Below are 20,117 nucleotides of genomic sequence, written 5' to 3'. Positions count from 1 at the left end.
TGACAGAGAGAGACGGAGAGAGAGAGAGAACACAAGCAGGGGGAGTGGGAGAGGGAGAAGCAGGCTCCCCACTGAGCAGGGAGCCCGATGCGGGGCTCGATCCCAGGATCCTGGGATCATGACCTGAGCTGAAGGCAGACGCTTAACAGCTGAGCCACCCAGGCGCCCCAGAATAAAACAATTTTTAAAAACCCATCCTCATATCCTCTCCTCCACTGAGACTCCAGTTCCTTTTGATTAAATTTCTCATCCAAAATCCAAGAGACCATTTCTCTACATTCATATTGCTATATCCCTAGAACCTAGCACACTGCTGGCTTACAGCAGGTACTTACGTCAGCTATCAATTTATTGCCTTTCAACTCCAAATGCACCCTTCACTGTCTTCTCCAAGATAATGGGAGTGGACCCTGCAAACAACACTCCTTTGTATCTCCTTTAAATCTCCTTTTTCATAACTGTAGTTATTATAAGGATGCTAAAATGGATATTCATTTATATATTTCCTTTGAAAACCTTTTTGATATGAAAAATTTCATACACTAAAGTGAACAGTATAATGAACTCTCATGTACCAATCATCCCCAGCTTCAATAATTACCCAAATTTTGCCATTTATTATCTCTTCCCCAATTTTTTTTTTTTTAAGATTTTTTATTTATTTATTTGAGAAAGAATGAGATAGAGAGAGCATGAGAGGGGGAAGGGTCAGAGGGAGAAGCAGACTCCCTGCCGAGCAAGGAGCCCGATGCGGGACTCGATCCCGGGACTCCAGGATCATGACCTGAGCCGAAGGCAGTCGCTTAACCAACTGAGCCACCCAGGCGCCCTCTTCCCCAATTTTTATAGTGTTTTTTTTTTCCCCAGCGTTTTTTTTTTTTTTTTTTTTAAGATTTTATTTATTTATTTGAGAGAGAGAGAGTGAGCAAGCACACAAGCATGGGGAGGGACAGAGGGAGAGAGAGAAGCAGACTCTCTGCCGAGCAGGGAGCCCGATGCGGGGCTCCATCCCAGGGCCCTGAGATCATGACCTGAGCCGAAGGCAGACACTTTTGCCAGAGTATTTTAAACTAAATCCTTGTCATATAACTGCACCATGAATACCTTTCTTGATGAGGTCAAGTCATAAGCTGGAGGACATAAGTTGATTACAGGGCAAAGGTTCAAATGCTTTCTTCTTGTATTGTTGAAAAACAAATACATGCTTTCAGAACATGATCAATTAGGCAGGTGTACCTCTTGGAAAGTTTTATTATTTTTATTTTATTTTATTGAATTAATTACTCTTCTTCTGGACTACACACCCCTGTTCTATACATACAGTTGATAAATCTTTTTGCTATGGTCTTGATAAAATGAAAAAGATGTTTCCTTATTAAATGGAAAGTCATAGGAGATAAACATATGCATCTACTCTATGTATAGGACTCTGACTTTAAGCCCTCATTTTTCCCCTCCTCCCAATAGAACATGACTTCTAAGTTTATGCCTGAGTTAACTTTTGTAAAGATGTCCAGTTCTACCACAAACTCAGCTGTTCTTGGAATATTTCTGCTTTTCCATGATACTATACGACAATGAGGTCATTTCACAATTGCTTCTTTTCTGGAAAACACAGCTGGCTCAGTTTGGTCAGCAACGTTCTCATTGCTGCATTTCCTGAGACACCACAGTATTTCACTGACCCTTCCCCAGAACAGATTACATCTATATAATATCCTTTCAAAATAAAACATCCCAAATCAAATGACTACAATAGCCACTGAGTGGTATGCTCCTTACTCTGGACCAGCATTGTTCTAGTTCATATCTTTTCAATAACTATTATCTCACTGAAACTTTAAACTCAGATTTTCTTAAACCAAGCATAAGTGATGGTTAATTTTTGCCCTCCAACTGCTCCTTACCAGGAGTACTACATTGTTTGTGGCAGAATTCCTCCTGATTTTGTACAGATCACAATAATTCATGAATTACTTGATCTCTCTGTTTTGTGGGTTGTTTGGTTTTGATTGTTAAGAGTCACTTTAGCTTTTTTCTAAACATGGTTACACATTTTACTGAACAACCTGTGGTATATTTAAGGATGTGCTGAACAGAGGCAAGTATGAAATCTAACTTCAAGACCCCTCTAAACAGTCTTTCATGGTCCACATACTTTTCCTTCATAGAAAAGGGAAACTCAGCACAATGATAAATTTACTCTTAAGTGTGATTATTTTATTAAAAGCTACTTCTCTACATTCATATTGCTATATCCCTAGAACCTAGCACACTGTTGGCTTACAGCAGGTACTTATGTCAGCCATCAATTTATTGCCTTTCAACTCCAAATGCACCCTTCACGGTCTTCTCCAAGATAATGCGAGTGGACCCTGCAAACAGCACTCCTTTGCCAACTAGCATGACATTAAGCTTTGTCAACAGAACTTTCTGAAGAGACACTGAAGAGGAAGAGGTTTTTCCTCCCAGTGGATATACCTCTTGTCAGGGTCCTGCAGGTCACTGTCTTCTACTGTCCAGCCCCTGCAGCAAACACAGCTTCTCTAGAATCCCAAAACTCCAAAAGAATTGGCTTACCTAGTTCCTGACTCCTGCAGTGTGGGGTGGCCAGTAGGGCCCCAGTGCCAGCTGTTGGCCCCAGCATTCCTTCAGGGAGCCTTGCAGTGGAGTGCCGCAAGACGCTGCCCTGTGAATGACATCCCTGTCATCTCTTCAGGTGGTTTTGTGGCTACCTCTGAAGGGTGGCATTCCCTTGGGTACAGCTTCCTCTGGCTCCTCAAAGACCAATTTCTAGCAAGTTTTGCTACCATGGCACCACAGTGACTTCTCTGCCATCTGTGAGCCAGCGCTATGCACTTTCCAACAAGGTCTGGAGCTCAGCCCTATAAGCCTCTTCCTAGGATGTTCCATCTTAAACCCAGGGTTATGGCTGTTCCTTAAGTCTACTATTCATATGTTATTGAGACTTCTCTCTCCTTCTTACTAGCTAATTCCTCAATATTCAAATTCCATTACAGTTAACAATTCTTTACATTAAAATCTCTGTTCAGGGATGCCTGGGTGGCTCAGTGGTTGAGCGTTTGCCTTCGGCTCAGGTCAAGGTCTCAGGGTCCTGAGATCCAGTCCTGTATCGGGGTTCCTGCTCAGTGCGGAGCCTGCTTCTCCCTCTGCCTGCCATTCCCCCTGCTTGTGCTCCCTCTCTTTCTGACAAATAAAATCTTTTAAAAAAATTTCTCTGTTCAATTTACCATGTAGTGTCCACTGATTGGACCCTGATAAAGTGCTCAAAATATATCTGTTGAAATAAGAAGAGAAAAAAAATGAGGTAAGAAATAAAAAGAGACCCCTAAATTATTACTGTCATATCCCAAAACAGCTGTGTATTTATTTGCAATTATTTGGAATCAGAAAGTTATGATCCTGCGCCACTGGATTCTTTTTCAGTAATTTATCCACTCTATTCATCCCATCACTAAAAATTTATTGAGCAATGAGTCTGCTGAGCATATGTCAGTAGGTTTCCTGGGATATGAGAAAGCTGGTGAGTCTACAAAGAGAATCCAAACTATAAAGCACACAGAAATTTCCTTGAATATCAAGATTTCAGGAAACTAGATTTAAGACTACCTTTAAATCAGACTATACTTCTGTCCCTCTCCCTCCAACTCCTACCAATAAATAAATTAATAAATGAATGAGTAAATATAGGTAAGTAATTTAATTCCTGTTCTTCAAAATCTCACTGTCAGGAAATGCTGCTTAATGTCTAAATTAAATTCCTTGCCCCTCCTTTTCTTCTTCTTTCCAGGACCTAGGGCATTCTTCAGTAGTTATACACAGTACCTCTTTAAGTTCTTATTAAATCACTCCTTTAGCTTCTCTTGTTCAGTTAAATATGCCAGGTACTTTATTCTTTCCCTGTAGTTTGATTCTTTTAAATTCTGTCTTCCTGAGCATTCTCCATGTTGATCACATGTGTCTTAGTTCAGGCTGCTATAACAAATACCATAGACTGGGTGTTTTAAACATTAAACCTTTATTTTTCACAGTTCTGGAGGGTGGAAAGTCCAAGATCAAGGTGCCGGCAGATTCTGTGTCTGGTGAGGCCCTTCTCCTCATTTGCAGATGGCTGGTTTCATGCTGTATCCTCACTTGGTCCCCTTCTTAGGAGGGGACTCATCCCACCATGAAGGATCCACCTGCTTAACTTCCTCTAAACCTCATTACTGCCAAAAGGCCCTACCTCTATATACCATCATAATGGAGACTGGGGTTTCAACATATTGATTTGAGTGGGGGTGGGGAGGGGAGGAGACACAAACATTTATTTAGTAGCAATTTCATCTTAAATGCCACTGTTCTCTCTGTGACAAGCTCATATAGAGTTTGATACTACTGATTTAATGTAAGTCCCTCCTCAAATGCTTTGGCCTTCTATATGTTTGTTCATGTATTTGGGTATCTGTGATATATTAAACACCTTTAATTAAAATAATGAAAACATTTCACATTTCGAGTAAACTTATAATATACCTAAGATAGAAATTATGTTTATGGAAAGTTTAAGAGTTAGGGAGGGAGAAGGATAGAAGGACACAGAGAGTTACCTGGAAGGCAAATCATGACAGAAAGATTGAATAAGCACTCAGACTACTTGGAAGAACTGTTTTAAAGCACCATTTACATATATGCTAATATAATCATCAATTCTTTCCTATTAATAAAGCAGGTTCCTAAAGAATCTTTTCCTATGTAATCAGTTCTGTATATACTTAAAAATATAAAAAAATGTTTCTTTAAAATATTCTTAAATAAGACATTATGCTAATTGAGAAAGGCCTTAGATGACCTCCTTCAATTTACAGATTCTAAGATGAACATTTTCCCACATTTTAACCTGAAACTGTAATGTATTTCACAAATGACAGCATCCTACAAGTGACTTGGCTCCTTCACCTTGTGGCAGCCGTACTGCTCTGGAAGAGGCTGAGGCAGGCACCTCAGCTCCCTCCCATCCTTCTTCTGACCTGATTCACACCCCTAACCTATCCCCTGGACAAATCGAACCCTTATCATTGAGAAGCACCTAGACTGTAAATGTATACACTTCAAGACAAGTGGATTTCCTTGGGCCATTAATGGCCCATGATGTCTATTAGCTGAATAAAACATCCATTAACAACTTTTTTGTTTTAAATACAAAAAGGAAATACTAGGCAAACTCATCTGAGACTGAAAGCCTAAAAAATCTTAATATGTATACAATAAAATTTATAAATTATAAAAAGCAAATGCAGTCATAGTGCATTTAAGTTTGATGGTGTCTTCAGATATAAAGACCAACAGAATAGAATATCCCAGAAATAAATCCATGCATATATAGTTAACTGATCTTCAACAAGAGTGTCAAAAATACACAATGGAGAAAGGATAGTCTTAACAAATGGGGTTGGGAAAACTTGGTATCTGTATGCAAAAGAACAAATTTGGACCCTTATCTCAAATCATACATAAAGATCAACTCAAAGTGGATTAAAGATTTAAACTTACGACGTGAATCTATAAAACTCCTAGAAGAAAACATAGGAGAAAATCTTCTGAACATTGGTCTTGGCAATGACTTTTTTTAGATATGACACCAAGAACACATGCAACAAAAGGAAAAATTGACTAGTGGGGCTACATATATATAAGGAACTCAAGTCAATAGCAAAAATTTAAATAACCCAATTAAAAAATGGGCAAAGAACTTGAACAGACGTCTTTCTAAAGAAAACAAATTGCCAACAGATGTATGAAAAGAGGTTCATCATCATCAACCAAGGAAATGCAAATCAAAACCACAATGAAGTATTGCCTCATACCTATTAAGATAGCTCTTATAAAAGAAAAAAAAAGAACAAGGGGCGCCTGGATGGCTCAGTCGGTTGAGTCCAACTCTTGATTTTGGCTCAGGTCACGATACTAGGGTCCTGGGATCAAGCCCTGTATTAGGCTTCATGCTCAGCAGGGAGTCTGCTTGGGATTCTCTCCCTCTGCCCCTCCCCCCACTCACATGTGCATGCTCTCTCTCTAAAATAAATAAATCTAAAAAGAAAAGAACAAGTATTGATGTGGATGTGAGTAAATTAGAACCCTTGTATACTATTGGTGGGAATGAAAATGGTGCAGCTGCTAGAGAAAGCAATATGGAGATTCCTCAAAAAATTAAAAATAACATGATCCATCAATCTCACCTAAATGTCCATTGACAGATAAATGAATGAAGGAAATATGGTATATACATACAATGAAATATTAATCAGCCATAAAAAAAAAGAGGAAATCCTGCCATATGCAACATGTATAAACCTAGAGGACATTATGCTAAGTGAAATAAGTCAGTCACAGAAGAACAAATATTGCATGATTACATTTATATGAAGTATCTAAAACAATCAGACTCATAGAGACAGAGAGTAGAATGGGGGCTGCCAGGGACTGGGGCAAGGGGGAAATGAAGAGTTGCTGTTCAATCAGTATAAGTTTCAATTATGTAAGATAAGTTCTAGAGATCTGCTGTATTACACTGCACCTACAGTTAACAATAATTTGTTAAGAGGGTAGATCTCTTGTTAAATATTCTTTTTTTTTTTTAAGATTTTATTTATTTGTGAGAGAGAGAATGAGAGACAGAGAGCATGAGAGGGAGAAGCAGACTCCCCGCTGAGCAGGGAGCCTGACGTGGGACTCGATCCAGGGACTCCAGGATCATGACCTGAGCCGAAGGCAGTCGCTTAACCAACTGAGCCACACAGGTGCCCTCTTGTTAAATATTCTTACAATAAAAAATTGATGGCATCTAATATTCAAAGAGAGGGTAGTAACAGATATTCTCACAAGGTATGTGTCTTGATGGCCCTAATGCCTTCCCATCCCCACACCCACCCTCAATAGCTCCACAGGCTCCAGGACTCTGACCAATTTTCTTCTTTCCATGGACCTTTTCTTTCCCAGTGAAGGGAATGGCACTAGATCTCACTGAGTGATACTCTCCTCATGTCACCAATGACACTTATTTTCAGGCTGTCAATTTCAACCTCATCTCTGGAGTTCAACTGAATGGGTCTGAGCCACAACTCTGACTTTGAACATGGGTAAAGGTTAATGACAAGGAAAACAAATTTCAGAAAGGTGTTTAGTCACAGAAATGAAGCAATGCCCATCAGCCCCTCCTATTGACGTCAGCTGAGCATTCTTACCTGTGGTTGCCTACATAGGGCCTTTCATATGAGCAAACTCAGTAATTTCAAGTCTTCCACAGGAACAGTTTACTTGGTGGGTGCCATTATCCTTTTTATTTTTACTTCTACCCATTTCCTTATAAACTGTGTTATACACAAAGCTGTGTGGACAGGGAGAACAAAGCTCCAAGATCTGTCCCATTAGGTTTAAAGGTTTGGGACTCTGTTTTATAGCTTACCAGAGAGCAACAAATCTAGTTCTATTCAGGGATTTAATTCACATCTCATTAACTACCTTGGCAAAACCCAACATTAGCTTTGATAGGCTAATTTGATTAAAGAATTGATGGACATTACTTCTCTCAGACTAATGAAGTTAATTTTAATGGCGGTAGTAATGTCTCCCTGGAAGATTACATTGAAAATGAAATTAGCTAGCTAGCATTTTTAGGTGATTTGTAAATTATGAAATGCTAAACAAATGTGATTATCACAGGCCTCTGTATTCCTTTGTTGCAGTTTCTAGATTCCACCTCTTGTGTCTTTCCCTTTCTTTTCCTATCTCTTCCTTAGAGGTCTTACCTAGTTACTTGCCTGAGGGAAATCCTCAAGGCTGGCCTACTATCACCTCATGTTTTCAACTAGTAAATTGATTCAATATACATATTTGGAAACCTACCATGGACAAATCATGGCGTTGTTATAGAAATATACAAGACATTAAACACACATATGCATGAGCAAGCACATGCATGCACGCACACACGTGTGCACATACATACGATGTATATTACATTCCAGTGAGGCCATTATGCACACATTTTGAAGCAATATTTGGCTGAGAACCAGTTAGACAACTCTTAAACTCTTACCCACACCGAGTGCATACAAGGCTTGGAAACTGGAGATTAGAGGAGTATTTATGGAGAAAATTTGGAAGGAGATGTTGGACACTCTAATGCCAAGAAGGCTAGTTGGGAGATGCTACCTCCGGTGGCCAGATCAAGAGGGAAAGGCTTCAAAGGGAACATCAGACTTTATGTGAGCTTCTGGACTGGTGTCTGATTTCCTCCTGAAAACTTTAAAGGGTAAGAGATAGAAGGCCTAGGAATGAGCCAAAGAAATAGAATGACTACGTTGGGTACCAGGGCTCCTATAGTTTATCAGTGGAAACAGGAGTGTTTCCTACGGACTCAGTGTGGTCATGCGATAGAAGGACCAGGAAAGCTTCCTGAGGTCATTTCTAAGTGGACCATCCAGAGTAACACCCCATTATATGTAATAATGACCATGATAATTAAGCATATTTAACCTCTAAAGCCAAATATCATTTTTGTTTGATTATGGTTTTTAGGGAAGGAACTATCTTATCAATTAGTTACCTGGACTGGTGTAGGCATCACTCTCATGGGACTTGCTGCATGGTCCATAAAGGGTGTCTTTGGATGATTTTACACAGACATAATGGAAACAAGAGAATTCAAGTGTATGCCAAACAGACATGCATACAGATCACATGACATCTAGTGATATTTATGCTTAAACCCACTTTGATATTTAGCATGGTCTTAGGTGGGAAGGCACTGTAGATATTAACAAATAAAAGGACAGAAACAATTCTGTCCCAAGGTTATATTATGACACACAAAAAAATCTGTCAGTATTTTTGCAACGTTTTTCAATGTATTAATTAATACATTGTTATGTGTTAATTTTACAGATATATTAACTATACCTTACAGAACCATGGTGAAAAGCAGTACATTCTGCCTATTTTAAAGATGGAGAATCCGAAAGTAAGTTTAAGAAACTGAAGATCACACCCTGGGTAAAAAAGATTAGTGCTAAGAAACCCATCCACTGAATAAATCTCTGCCTATACTTCCATTGGAATAATTTTCAAAGTTGTGTTGAATATACTGACATTGTAAGAAAAAGAAAACCTCTACCCACAAACTTCCTACCCACTGGTAACACCTATAAATGCTCTTATATGTGTTCTCTTGGCCCAGCTACAAGCAGTTTCACTAATATGCACTTCTTTTTTTTTTAAAGATTTTATTTATTTGATAGAGAGAGACACAGCGAGAGAGGGAACACAAGCAGGGGGAGTGAGAGAGGGAGAAGCAGGCTTCCCGTGGAGGAGGGAGCCTGATGTGGGGCTCGATCCCAGAGCCCTGGGATCATGACCTGAGCTGAAGGCAGACGCTTAACGACTGAGCCACCCAGGTGCCCCCACTAATATGCACTTCTGCTGACCAGATCCCTCCCAAGACTCAAGAGTTATCAAAAAGAGTTACAATTCATACTCTGGTTGCAGATGACAAAGACCCACAAAACCCAGCCCAAGTGAAATGAGAGACTTTGGGCTCATATACAAGCATGGCTGGAGGGAAGCTGGCCTTAGGCGTACTGAGAACCAAGAACCCAAATACCACTAGGATGCTCCTTACTTACAACTCCATGTGCTTGTGTTTCAGCTTCTTTCTGCCTAACTGGACCTCAGCTGGTAGGGGATGTGTGTGTGTGTGTTTGTGAGAGAGAGAGAGAGAGAGAGAGAGAGAGAAGGGGGAAAAGGGGGCGTTGGTTCCAGACTCACATTCTAATTGCTTAGTGACTAGAGAGGAATAAGAAAGTTAGCTTCTCTTTCATCTCCAGTTTTTAAACATGGGAGAAATAACCTTACTGGTACATCCTGGGTCATAAGCCCACCCTGGGTATAACTGTGGAGAAAGGACAACTATCAAAAAAGGCATAATCTGAGCACACACCCAACCCCTTGGCCAGCGGATGAGTCTGTTACCAGAGGAACAACACAGATGCTGGGCAGACTATACCAGAGCCACTTCAAAATGCAAGCAAACCCCACACACCATCGGGAAGCATTTAATGTATGTATATCCTAAAGGAATGTAAGATAAAAGCAAAAAAATACATATTAACACATGAAGCCTGGGGTAGTCCATTTTTATAGATAATGATTGGCTCTGACGAGGAGTAAAATCAGAATTCACTCAGGTAAACATTTGTTCTTTCATGAAAAACGGTATCTGTTCTTTGGTAAGATAAAAAGGAAAGCAACAACTTGATTAGAAGCAGTAAAGTATGTGAACTATTTATTGTTGGTCTTTCTACCAATCTCTAGTATATTATTCCCATGACTGGTCACAACATTCCCAAAAAAGAAAAAGGACAATCACAGCGATCTATAACAGTTTAGATTATTTACACTATTTCTTAATGTGTTTAATATCCATGGCACTCTTTAATCAAGAATATAAAGTCATCTACTTAGGTTTTGCCTTTCAAAGTTGGGAACATTCTTAGAATCACATTATCCTAAAGTAATGGACTAGAATGATAAGTAACTAAGTCTGCAAATATAGCAACCATCAATAACATACATTTTTCCAAATTATAATTCTAAAAGATATGTATTATTCTCTGGACCTCACAAATTCCAAGAAGAGTCCATTTTTTGTTTTTTGGGTTTTTAAGATTTTATTTATTTGACAGAGAGACACACAGCGAGAGAGGGAACACAAGCAGGGGGAGTGGGAGAGGGAGAAGCAGACTTCCCGCGGAGCAGGGAGCCTGATTGGGGCTCAATCCCAGCACTCTGGGATCATGACCTGAGCTGAAGGCAGACGCTTAACGACTGAGCCACCCAGGTGCCCCAGAAGAGTCCTTTTTATCAGTACTGGGAAAATGTGCTTTCAATCCTGCAGCCAACCAGTTAAGACTATTTTAGATAGAGAATGTGATACCAAAAAAGCCTGTCTCCTCCCTCTAATACCATACCTGACAAAATCGTAGTTGTACCTGAAGAGAACGTGAGTTTAAATGATAACTGTCACCTAAAAATATGCATAAATTCCTATATCTGGTGCCAGAGCAATGATATATTGCACTGTATATGTGCCTACCTCTGTCTGGAGGACAGCTGTCTGACCTGTCCTTGGGTGTCTGGACTTTTCTCCCATTTGATACCCAGGATGCTTAGTATATCCCGTGGGGCAACTGGGTGGTGAGGAGGACACCTCTTAGGACGAGTTCCTTACAAAACCTACTCCATCATGTTTCTTTTCTTTTTTTTTTTGTAAAGATTTTATTTATTTGACAGAGAGACACAGCGAGAGAAGGAACGCAAGCAGGGGGAGTGGGAGAGGGAGAAGCAGGCTTCCCGCCAAGCAGGGAGCCCGATGTGGGGCTCGATCCCAGGACCCTGGGATCATGGCCTGAGCCGAAGGCAGACGCTTAACAACTGAGCCACCCAGGTGCCCCATCATGTTTATTTTCTAATACTAAAAGTTCACTGCTCTTCAAATCCTGGACTTGCTCATCAGTATTTCCTCTATTTTGATAAAGCTGAATTAAAAGTACTTTATTCAAGGAAGTAGCCTGGGCAGAAGAAAGAACAGTGTTCTGTAGAAAAAGGCATTCAATATTTAGAAACTTTTCTGAACAGAAACAAGAGAGACTGAAAAGAAAGAAAAAATTTAAATTTTGTTGTCATTGTGACTGGATTCATGGTAAATTATCCCCACAGCCCCTTGTGGCCTAAGAGGAGGTCTTGTGCAAGTAGCCCACTGGGCCTCAGTAACAGAGAGAAAGCCTCTTAGGGAGCCCTCTGGATACAGAGAAATACTGCATTATTTTAAAATGAGAAAACTGACTAGATCAATTAGGTTTACAACCCTCTTCTCATAATAAACCTTAGTCTTTGGCAAAGCACAGATGGTTGGTTTATAAAGGCAACTTCTTTGTGGGACGTCAGCACCAACAAACCCTACACCACTTGGTCTCTCCCATGAACCACGTACTTCTCCCATACAGAGATGTTCCTGTTTGCCTTATTGAGCACCTATTTAGTTACAGAAAGTGTGGGAGGAGAAGGGGTGTTTTAGGGAAACAAGATACAATCACAAAATCAGAGGCTCTAAAAGAAAAGTCAAGGGAGGCCAAAAGAAAAGCATAATCATTAAGACAGCATTTCTCCTACTGAAATTCATATATCATTCAGAACTAGTACAATGCTGCCTTGGGCATACTCTGGGTGGGGTTATTTTTCTCCCTCATTCTTCAATGAAAGTCTTCCTAAGGGCCCATCTTGGTACAATTTAGTGTACCTATCACAAAAGATAAAGATAAATCCAATGTGAGCACCAATTGTAAAGATAAGCCTTCTCAGCACTTATGAAACAAATAAGATAATCATTTATATTTTTTTTGTCTTTCACTAAAATGTCATAGCACACTTGAGAGAACAAAGTCTATATGGCTACATGCAGTGTAAAATGCTTGAAGAAAACTAGTCAAAAACTGCTCATGAGATACACAATTATGATTACTGATATCCTTTCAATGAACTATGTGATTAAAATGAAAAACGCACAGCCTGGGAGAAATGTCTATTCCACATTTCAAGTTGTGATCTGCCGCATTGGCATGAGTTTTGGTGAAACCTGGTAAAAGAAAGAGAAGAAAAAAATGACCAAATTGTAAAAAAAAAAAAACAAAACTCACGGCGTAAACATCTCCAGACTTGAATGATGTTGGTACCAAACAGCCTTACCATGGACCTCACCTAGTTTCCTCATTATTTTCCATTCTAAACCAAGACAGAAAACTCTTTTCTGTTTACATTTTGTGTATTTAGTAGTCCTCAACCTTCTTGCACATGATAGCTCCTAAATTAAGGATCATTAAGACTCGCAACAGAGAGGGGGTAGAGGAAGAGCAGACAGAGACAATAAAGGGTTCAGATAACCAAGCTCTCTACTGAACCGATCACTGAGCTCTGAGACTGATGCTTCTGAGACTACTCAAAACAGAGACACATAGTAAGGCTCAAGTCTCAAAATGGTCAAAATAAGTCTAGTCAATTCACAATTTTGTTAAGAGACAACGTAGTTTTGGATTAACTGGATACATATTAATGAAGGTAAGTATGATCAATGACAAATTTTATCAGAAATTTCATAATCAGAAATGGAAATGATCTAAAGACAGTAAAAAGATTCCAAGTCATCTTTAAAAAGGTAATAGCATTAAAAATATTAAAAATTGACCATAATTATGTTCAATGTACAGAACAGTACATGCATTCCTAGAAGTCTTGAAGCAGAGAAAAATGAGGACAGGTCTACATTTAATGGTAGAGCTGGTAGAAGAAACCTAACCGAAATGTAAGTGGTTTGGCTTAATTTTGGCTGATCTTTCAAGGTGTAATGCCAGGTACAGATGTCTTCATTCAATCTGGCAAATATCCATTGAGTCCTAGTAAGTAACAGTGCCCACGGAAAGCACAGTAGGGCATATTGAAATCTAGATGATTTTTTGAGCCCCTCAAGAATGAAGAATGGAAGTGGGCCTAGTTGTCATTTTGCCTTCCGGAATAAACAGTTCATATTTTGTTAAACTAATGAAGAAATGAATGAATCAAAGATTAAATAAGCTTCAAAGAACTAGAAGAAAGGTTTTAATACAGGTTAAGACAGTATTAAAAATAGAAGGAGCAGGCAATTATTTGGCTTTGATGAGGTTAAATATTTTTAGTTCATTTATAAACTGTTTCTGTATTAACTCTTCATAATGTCAAGAGTTAATGCCCCTTTTCCATTTTTCTACTAAAAGAATGACATGATCAGAATAAAAAGGATCAGTATGGCTTCATATATAGCTTAAAATAAATGACAGCTCATTCAGACTTGCCAGTTCCAAGAGCAGATACATAATAATAGACAAAATAATAGACATATAATAAATAGACAAAAATCACAGCCTACATGTGCATAGATCTTCAATTCTAATGAAAAGAATAAAAGACATATGGGCTCTGTGTATTTAGAAAGTGTGTCTCACAAACAACCCATTTTCTTTTTTTAAACAACAGAGCATCTGTAGAAATAATTTAATGAAATAAAACTTTTTGGGGGGGGAGATCACAATCAATAGAGGCTTTGTAGCATTTCCTTTAAAAGGAAATGTTATGCACTCACCTTAATTTTATAAACTAAACATATGATCATTTTCCTTGGCATACTGACCCCTGTTTGGGGCTCTAACTACCATTTATATCCTCAATATGGACTCTGACTTCTATGAAAAAAGAAAAAGAAGCTTTATGCAGACTGACCTGGCCTATTTTTGTAATGAAAAATATCTACTAAACTACTATTTTTCATCCTGTTCTCTCACAGTCTCATCAACATCTTAAGCCCATGCAAGCTGAAGCAGATTATCCTGCCAAGGTGATCCACAGGGTGATACAAGATTATATGATTTAAGTGTAGAAGATAAGCCAACTATTTGTTTTCCCAGTCCACTGAAATCCCAACTGTATACTGTTTAATTCTGTCATAATGCCAGTTCATAACAGATATTGACTATACATTTATTCAATTTAGCAAAGAATATCTACAGTTGGCTTCTTTCAGATTTCACTGCAAACATATAAAAATGCAGTATTCTTATTTAATTTTTGCCACTGGTGGTTTAGATGTATTCCAGCCTGGAGAGTAAGACCAAGGTCCTTGGGAGTAGGAACTATGCCAATTTGTTCTATTTTATTCACATTTCATAACTCAATATGGGACACAACTGGATGTTTAATAAATAGTCATGGATGACTAATGACCTCTGGAAGTTTATTTTACCACATGATGTTCAAATAGGGACTCAAATTTTAAAAAAATTTTAATTAAACAATAAAGACAGAAGGAAATATTCTGCTTCAAAAAAGGCCCACAGACATATATGGTAAAGAAAAAACTATTTTATGTGACATAAGCATGCATTAGAAAAGAAAGAAATGAATATAACTGTTTGAATTAACTACTCAGTGAAAAAAGAGACTTTGGAGATAATGCAATTTAAGTGGTGGGATTTCTCCTTTTCTTTCTACTTTGGCCCATCAAGTAACTGGCAGTAACACACGGAGTGATATACAGAAATCTGACATTTTCATTAGCTGGTCACAGCTTTAATATGAGAAAATGTTAGCCAACACATTTTCCAAATTATTTTGACCTATGTTTTTACACCCTTTCTTATTATGCAACAACCTGGCTGTCTGACTATTCCCTTCTAGAATGCGTATTTCCAGATCTACAGTGAAGACAGAGTGGGCCTTTTCTCAAGAAGAAATTTTGACTAACTTACATGAAGTCACATACAGAGTAAAATGCAGCCTATCAGTAATAACCACATGGAATAGCTTCTGAATGATCAAGAAATGTTATCCTCAATGTGCTTTTATGATTAAATGTATTTTATTGATAACCCACCTATTAAATAGAACATGTTATTAATTAGAGCATTCCAGTCCCTAGCATTACAGAAAAAGAATCTGCTATATGTGATTTCATCTGTCAGGGTCTAAAGAGATGCCACTGATCACCAGATCCTCAAAAGTGAGTTCTTTTGTTGAGATGGTTCAGTTGCTACCACACCTTTTCATTTTCGGACACTAACATACAAATTAAGATTTTATCTCAACACCCTAATTTGGAGGAAACAAGATCGATCACATGTTAATGTCAAAAGAGAAGGAGTGATATGGTAATAAAACAAAAACCACAGAGGTATTTTTCAGTGCATTGAGACATGGAAACTATCACTTAAAAAAAAAGGCAAAAACAGTAAAACTCCACCTTTTTCATCCTGACTTACCTACATGAAAGAAAAAAAAATAGATAACTATAAGGGTCCTTTCTTTGCATATTCTCTTTTGTACCAAAGAATTGAACATGATGTGGATCTCAAAATTGTTACCTGATGAAGAAGAGGTTAACTTATCCACATAGGGAAAAAATACAAAGAAGAGCTGATACATAAGAAGAATTGTTTGCTTTTATCACTGGAGTTGATAAAAGCAAATATACTAAATAGTTAAAGTATAAACAAATCTCATTTTTCCCCGAGGTTATTGAAAAGCTAATTAAAGATGTGCTTTTTGTGCGAGGTACTGCTGAGAGACTTCTTTTTTCCAAAGGGAAATTCAAAAAAGGTTAATAGACAAAGACCCTCATATAGTACCAGAAACAGTTATATGTGGATAATGAATTATGCAGCAAAATTATTTTCACAGGCATTTGTTATGCACTCACAGGCATTTGTTATGCACTAATAGGTACCAGCCAAGATGTACTAAGAAAGAAGTCTATGAAATATATGCATGAGTTATCGAGTAAGTTTTGTTAAATTTCTTCAAATTTCTTCCCATTATAAATATATTTATATATATATAAATATATTTCATTTTAACTAGTAAATCCCTTCTTAAAAAGGTATGTGAGAGGCAAATTCTTTTCTTTCAGTTCTTCAGAGACATTTCCCCTTTACTTTTGATTAACTTTCAATGGATTGAGCCATCCTCTCAACTCCCATTAGGTAGGTGATCGGTGATTCATTAACAAGCACTTAACATTAAAGGGTGATTATTTATATTATAGTACTATTCTCCTTGTTTTAAAAAAGAGACTTGTGGGTTTCTTAAATGTATAGTCCCCTGATGTTTATGTCCTTTGTAAGTCTCAGTTTTTATGCACCAGGTTTTTCTTTAAATGCAGGATACACCTATTTTGTGACTATAACTCAGTGTCGAGCTCATCATTCTAATATGTTCCATGGATGGAATTACCAGGCATCAAAGTTAATCAAAGAGAAAGCCAAAGTCAATTTAGTCTAGCCACAGCTGACAGGTAACCAAGAACAAAGGATTGCTAGGGACTTTACAGGAAGTAGCTTAGAGTTCAAGCTCTACCTTCTGCTTCCAGCAGCTTCTGGGGGTTCCTCCCCCTCCTGCTTCTGACTCCTGAGCCAAATGCTGGCCATGAGTCAGAGCCTGCTCCTGCTCCCACCTGCTCTCATCTGAAGGCACCCCTCCTTTTCACTCCTGTTCTCTGTAAAGGTCAACTCCAAAAATGATCACAAATTAATGGTTCATGTCCTGTAAACACCCATTAATCAAGCTCATGATATAGGACACGTGGCTGGATTTGTTCACAGAAACGCTTACCGCAAAATCACACCCAGTGCTCTTTTTTATGTCATCCACGGTCAGGCCTTCCCAGAGTTCAATCAGAGTCAGTCCTTTCTTGCTGTCCACATCAAACACAGCCTGTCAGAATCAAGAAAACAACAATGACAATTTCTATCACAGTAATTATTTTATAACACGAAACAGAAATAACCTCTCAAGTTCTTAAAGGAGAGACAAGACCCAGGACAAAAGACTCCGAAAATCAACAATGAGAAAATGTCAACTCTAACGATTACATTTTGGTGAGAATAAATGCCAGCTCCCTAATTGGCAATTAGCTGTGGAGCATTGTTGATGCCAGAAAATAAATGAGTGTCGACTACTGATGGCACTTGCCACCTTTGTAACCAGTTTTTTTTTTTTTTTTTTTTTTTAACTACTTTCCTTTAGTTAGGTCTAACACTTCTGGGTCAAAATTTCAATTAGATGAATAATGATTTGAAGAAAGAAAGGAACGCAGACAAGTAGGGAGGGAGGAGAAATTTGGAAGGTGAATGCACAAGGACGGTAGGGAAAGCTGATCAACGCTGCTGGGTAAAGAGTTACAGGAAATAAAAGAAGGCAGGCACTCAGAAATGCCTACAAGTAACTATAAAGGGATCGTAGTCCTGATCCTGAAAGACCCCCAGGTAAGTATTAAAACTTTCCCTGTAAGTCCAGTGAAAACACACAGGTGTGAGAGAAGAGCATGAGAATCTCCCTTCGGTATGCACTCAAATGAAGATGCTTGCGCTTGGGACAAGCATGAGAAGGCTAACCTCCCACTCTGAACACTCCTTTACAACACTCTGGTTGGTCACACCAGGTGATGGTAGTGCCAGTTGGTATAGGGCGACCTCAGCAGGCAGACTCAACCTGTTGTATCTGATTTAGGACACCTGCTGTTACGACTGGCAATATGACAACCTGAGTGGAAGGGACCGACACAGTCATATTTTAATATGACCTCCCACTCAGGAAAACCTTCTGAGATGGTCACTGGGGCTCTGCTGGGAAGCTTCAGCGTCAGGAGGCTCACTTGGCTCACGGCGATTAGACTGTCTATGGATAGGACGCTCTAACCATAAGAGCCCCAAACTGCTTCCCTCTGACTGTCACTCGCTGGGTCTACAAGTCGTCCTCCAGAGCAACAACACTTTTCCCACTCTCAGCTTCCACGGCTAGTTTCCTTTTACCCAGACTTACGTTTCCTATATCCCTCCCGTTCTCCAGATTTACCTTGCATTCAACTATTATTCGCAGGCTGATCTTGATTTTCAGCTAGCTTGGAAATCAAACCGTAAATTGCCATTTTAAATACACTCTGGCTTAGAAGGCTAATATGAAGATACAGCCACATGTAGAGGAAAAGAATCCTGGCTTTCAAGCTGGACTGGAATTCCAGCTCTGCAACATGCTAGCTAAGCGGTCTTTGGTGAACCTGTCTTTGCATGTATACATGGATATCAAAAAAACCCACTTCCCAAGATTGTTATACAGGACAAATAAACATACTCTGAGCACCTGGCATCATGCCTAAGACACAGTAGGGGCACCACACCTTAAGTTCTTTCCCCTTAATAGCTTAACTTATTGTCACCCATGTGTGAACTCAGATCAAAGACCTGAAATGCTTATTAGTTTCCAGTTAATTGATTTTTACCCCCATGAGCAAAACATTAAGAGGACCAGTGATACCTGCATTCTCTGATAAATTCACAGATAACCTGGTTGATTTTACTGGAAAAGAGGATTTAAATTTTGGAGGAAATGTTCTGGCAAACTTGCTTTTTGTTTGCACAAAAAAATGTTCCTAAAAAAACCTTTTTTTCAGCAGAAATATGTGTTTTGAGAGGAAAGAAAAAGGTCATTTAGGAATGTCTGTATGCTGCATTAGATTATTTAATTCCAAAATGACAACTTAAAAATTTTTTTAAATGGATACTTTTGCTTTGCAGAAAATGTGTCAAGCATTATTCATACTGATTTTCTTTCCCCTGCAAAAATGGAACAACTATAAATTTATCAAAATGGAATGAATAAAAAACTCCAGATTGTGTTATTAAGAATAGGCAGGGAAGGGATTTGAGGAGAAGATAACTGTGATATCATGAATATAAGGCTTCAGTGATCAGGGAGAGAAGATCTATGGCAAACTGACTTACTGCTTTTAAAAACTTTTAACATCTTTATCAAACCCTAATTAGCTCTCAAGGTCATATACTAGAAAGCCAAGCCTCTATTATTAAAATGAAGGAAATTTACTTTTGAATATTTAGGAAGATTTCCATTTAGTGGTATAAAGTATAAACAAAACCTTGATAAAAATGGGGACTACATTACAGATAAAGCAGTTAATCATAGCCCAGCTGCTGGCAAGGAAAGCATCTTTCACAATCTCATTCTAGCAGCACGAAACTAGGAAATCAGGGTCAAAACATCTCCAAAGCCTCTTTCAAATGGCAAACCAATGGAATTTTCCTTAGAAGTTGAAAATGGAATCTAGTCCCTTATCTGCCATGGCAGGGCAGAACACATTCATTGCCCTTCATGGCACTGCATTCTCATTCACTCTTGCAAAAAAGATTTATTGAGTACCTACTGTATCTAGAGCACAGGGGTAAACACGCACCATCCCCTTCCCTGAGGTTCCACAGCTGCCTTTCACTTTGCCCATTTTTTGCTATCATCTACAGTAAAGGCTCCAATTATCCCCATATGCTAATGACTTCCACAAGTTGAGTCCAATACTGACTTCCCTCTGAGCTCCAGATCCACATCTCTAATTGTTTATCAGAAAACTCTGACTGGAGGGCACCTGGGTGGCTCAGTCAGTTAAGCGTCTGCCTTCTGCTCAGACCCTGATC

At 38.7% G+C, this 20,117-nt stretch overlaps 1 protein-coding gene across 2 annotated transcripts in view; it reads right to left on the bottom strand.

Annotated features, from left to right (window-relative positions):
• Window positions 1–10,315: 10,315 nt before the first annotated feature.
• OXCT1 (3-oxoacid CoA-transferase 1) overlaps window positions 10,316–20,117 on the bottom strand; it is a 124,216-nt gene continuing 114,414 nt past the window's right edge. For both annotated transcript variants that reach the window (XM_045904128.3, XM_045904140.3), the window contains exons 16-17: window positions 17,248–17,349; window positions 10,316–12,691 (exon numbers count right to left, since the gene is read on the bottom strand). In XM_045904128.3, coding sequence (XP_045760084.2) covers window positions 12,650–12,691; window positions 17,248–17,349 — 144 coding nt within the window. In that variant the 3' untranslated portion in view covers window positions 10,316–12,649. The remainder of the gene's footprint in view (window positions 12,692–17,247; window positions 17,350–20,117) is intronic.

The sequence above is a fragment of the Mirounga angustirostris genome, unplaced genomic scaffold, assembly GCF_029215605.1.
Source record: "Mirounga angustirostris isolate CCGP_5_RB_7025 unplaced genomic scaffold, mMirAng1.0.hap1 SCAF_7, whole genome shotgun sequence".
Classification (NCBI taxonomy): Eukaryota; Metazoa; Chordata; class Mammalia; order Carnivora; family Phocidae; genus Mirounga; species Mirounga angustirostris.
The sequence above is the reverse complement of the archived record's forward strand: the minus strand, read 5'-3'. Positions and strand labels throughout refer to the sequence as shown.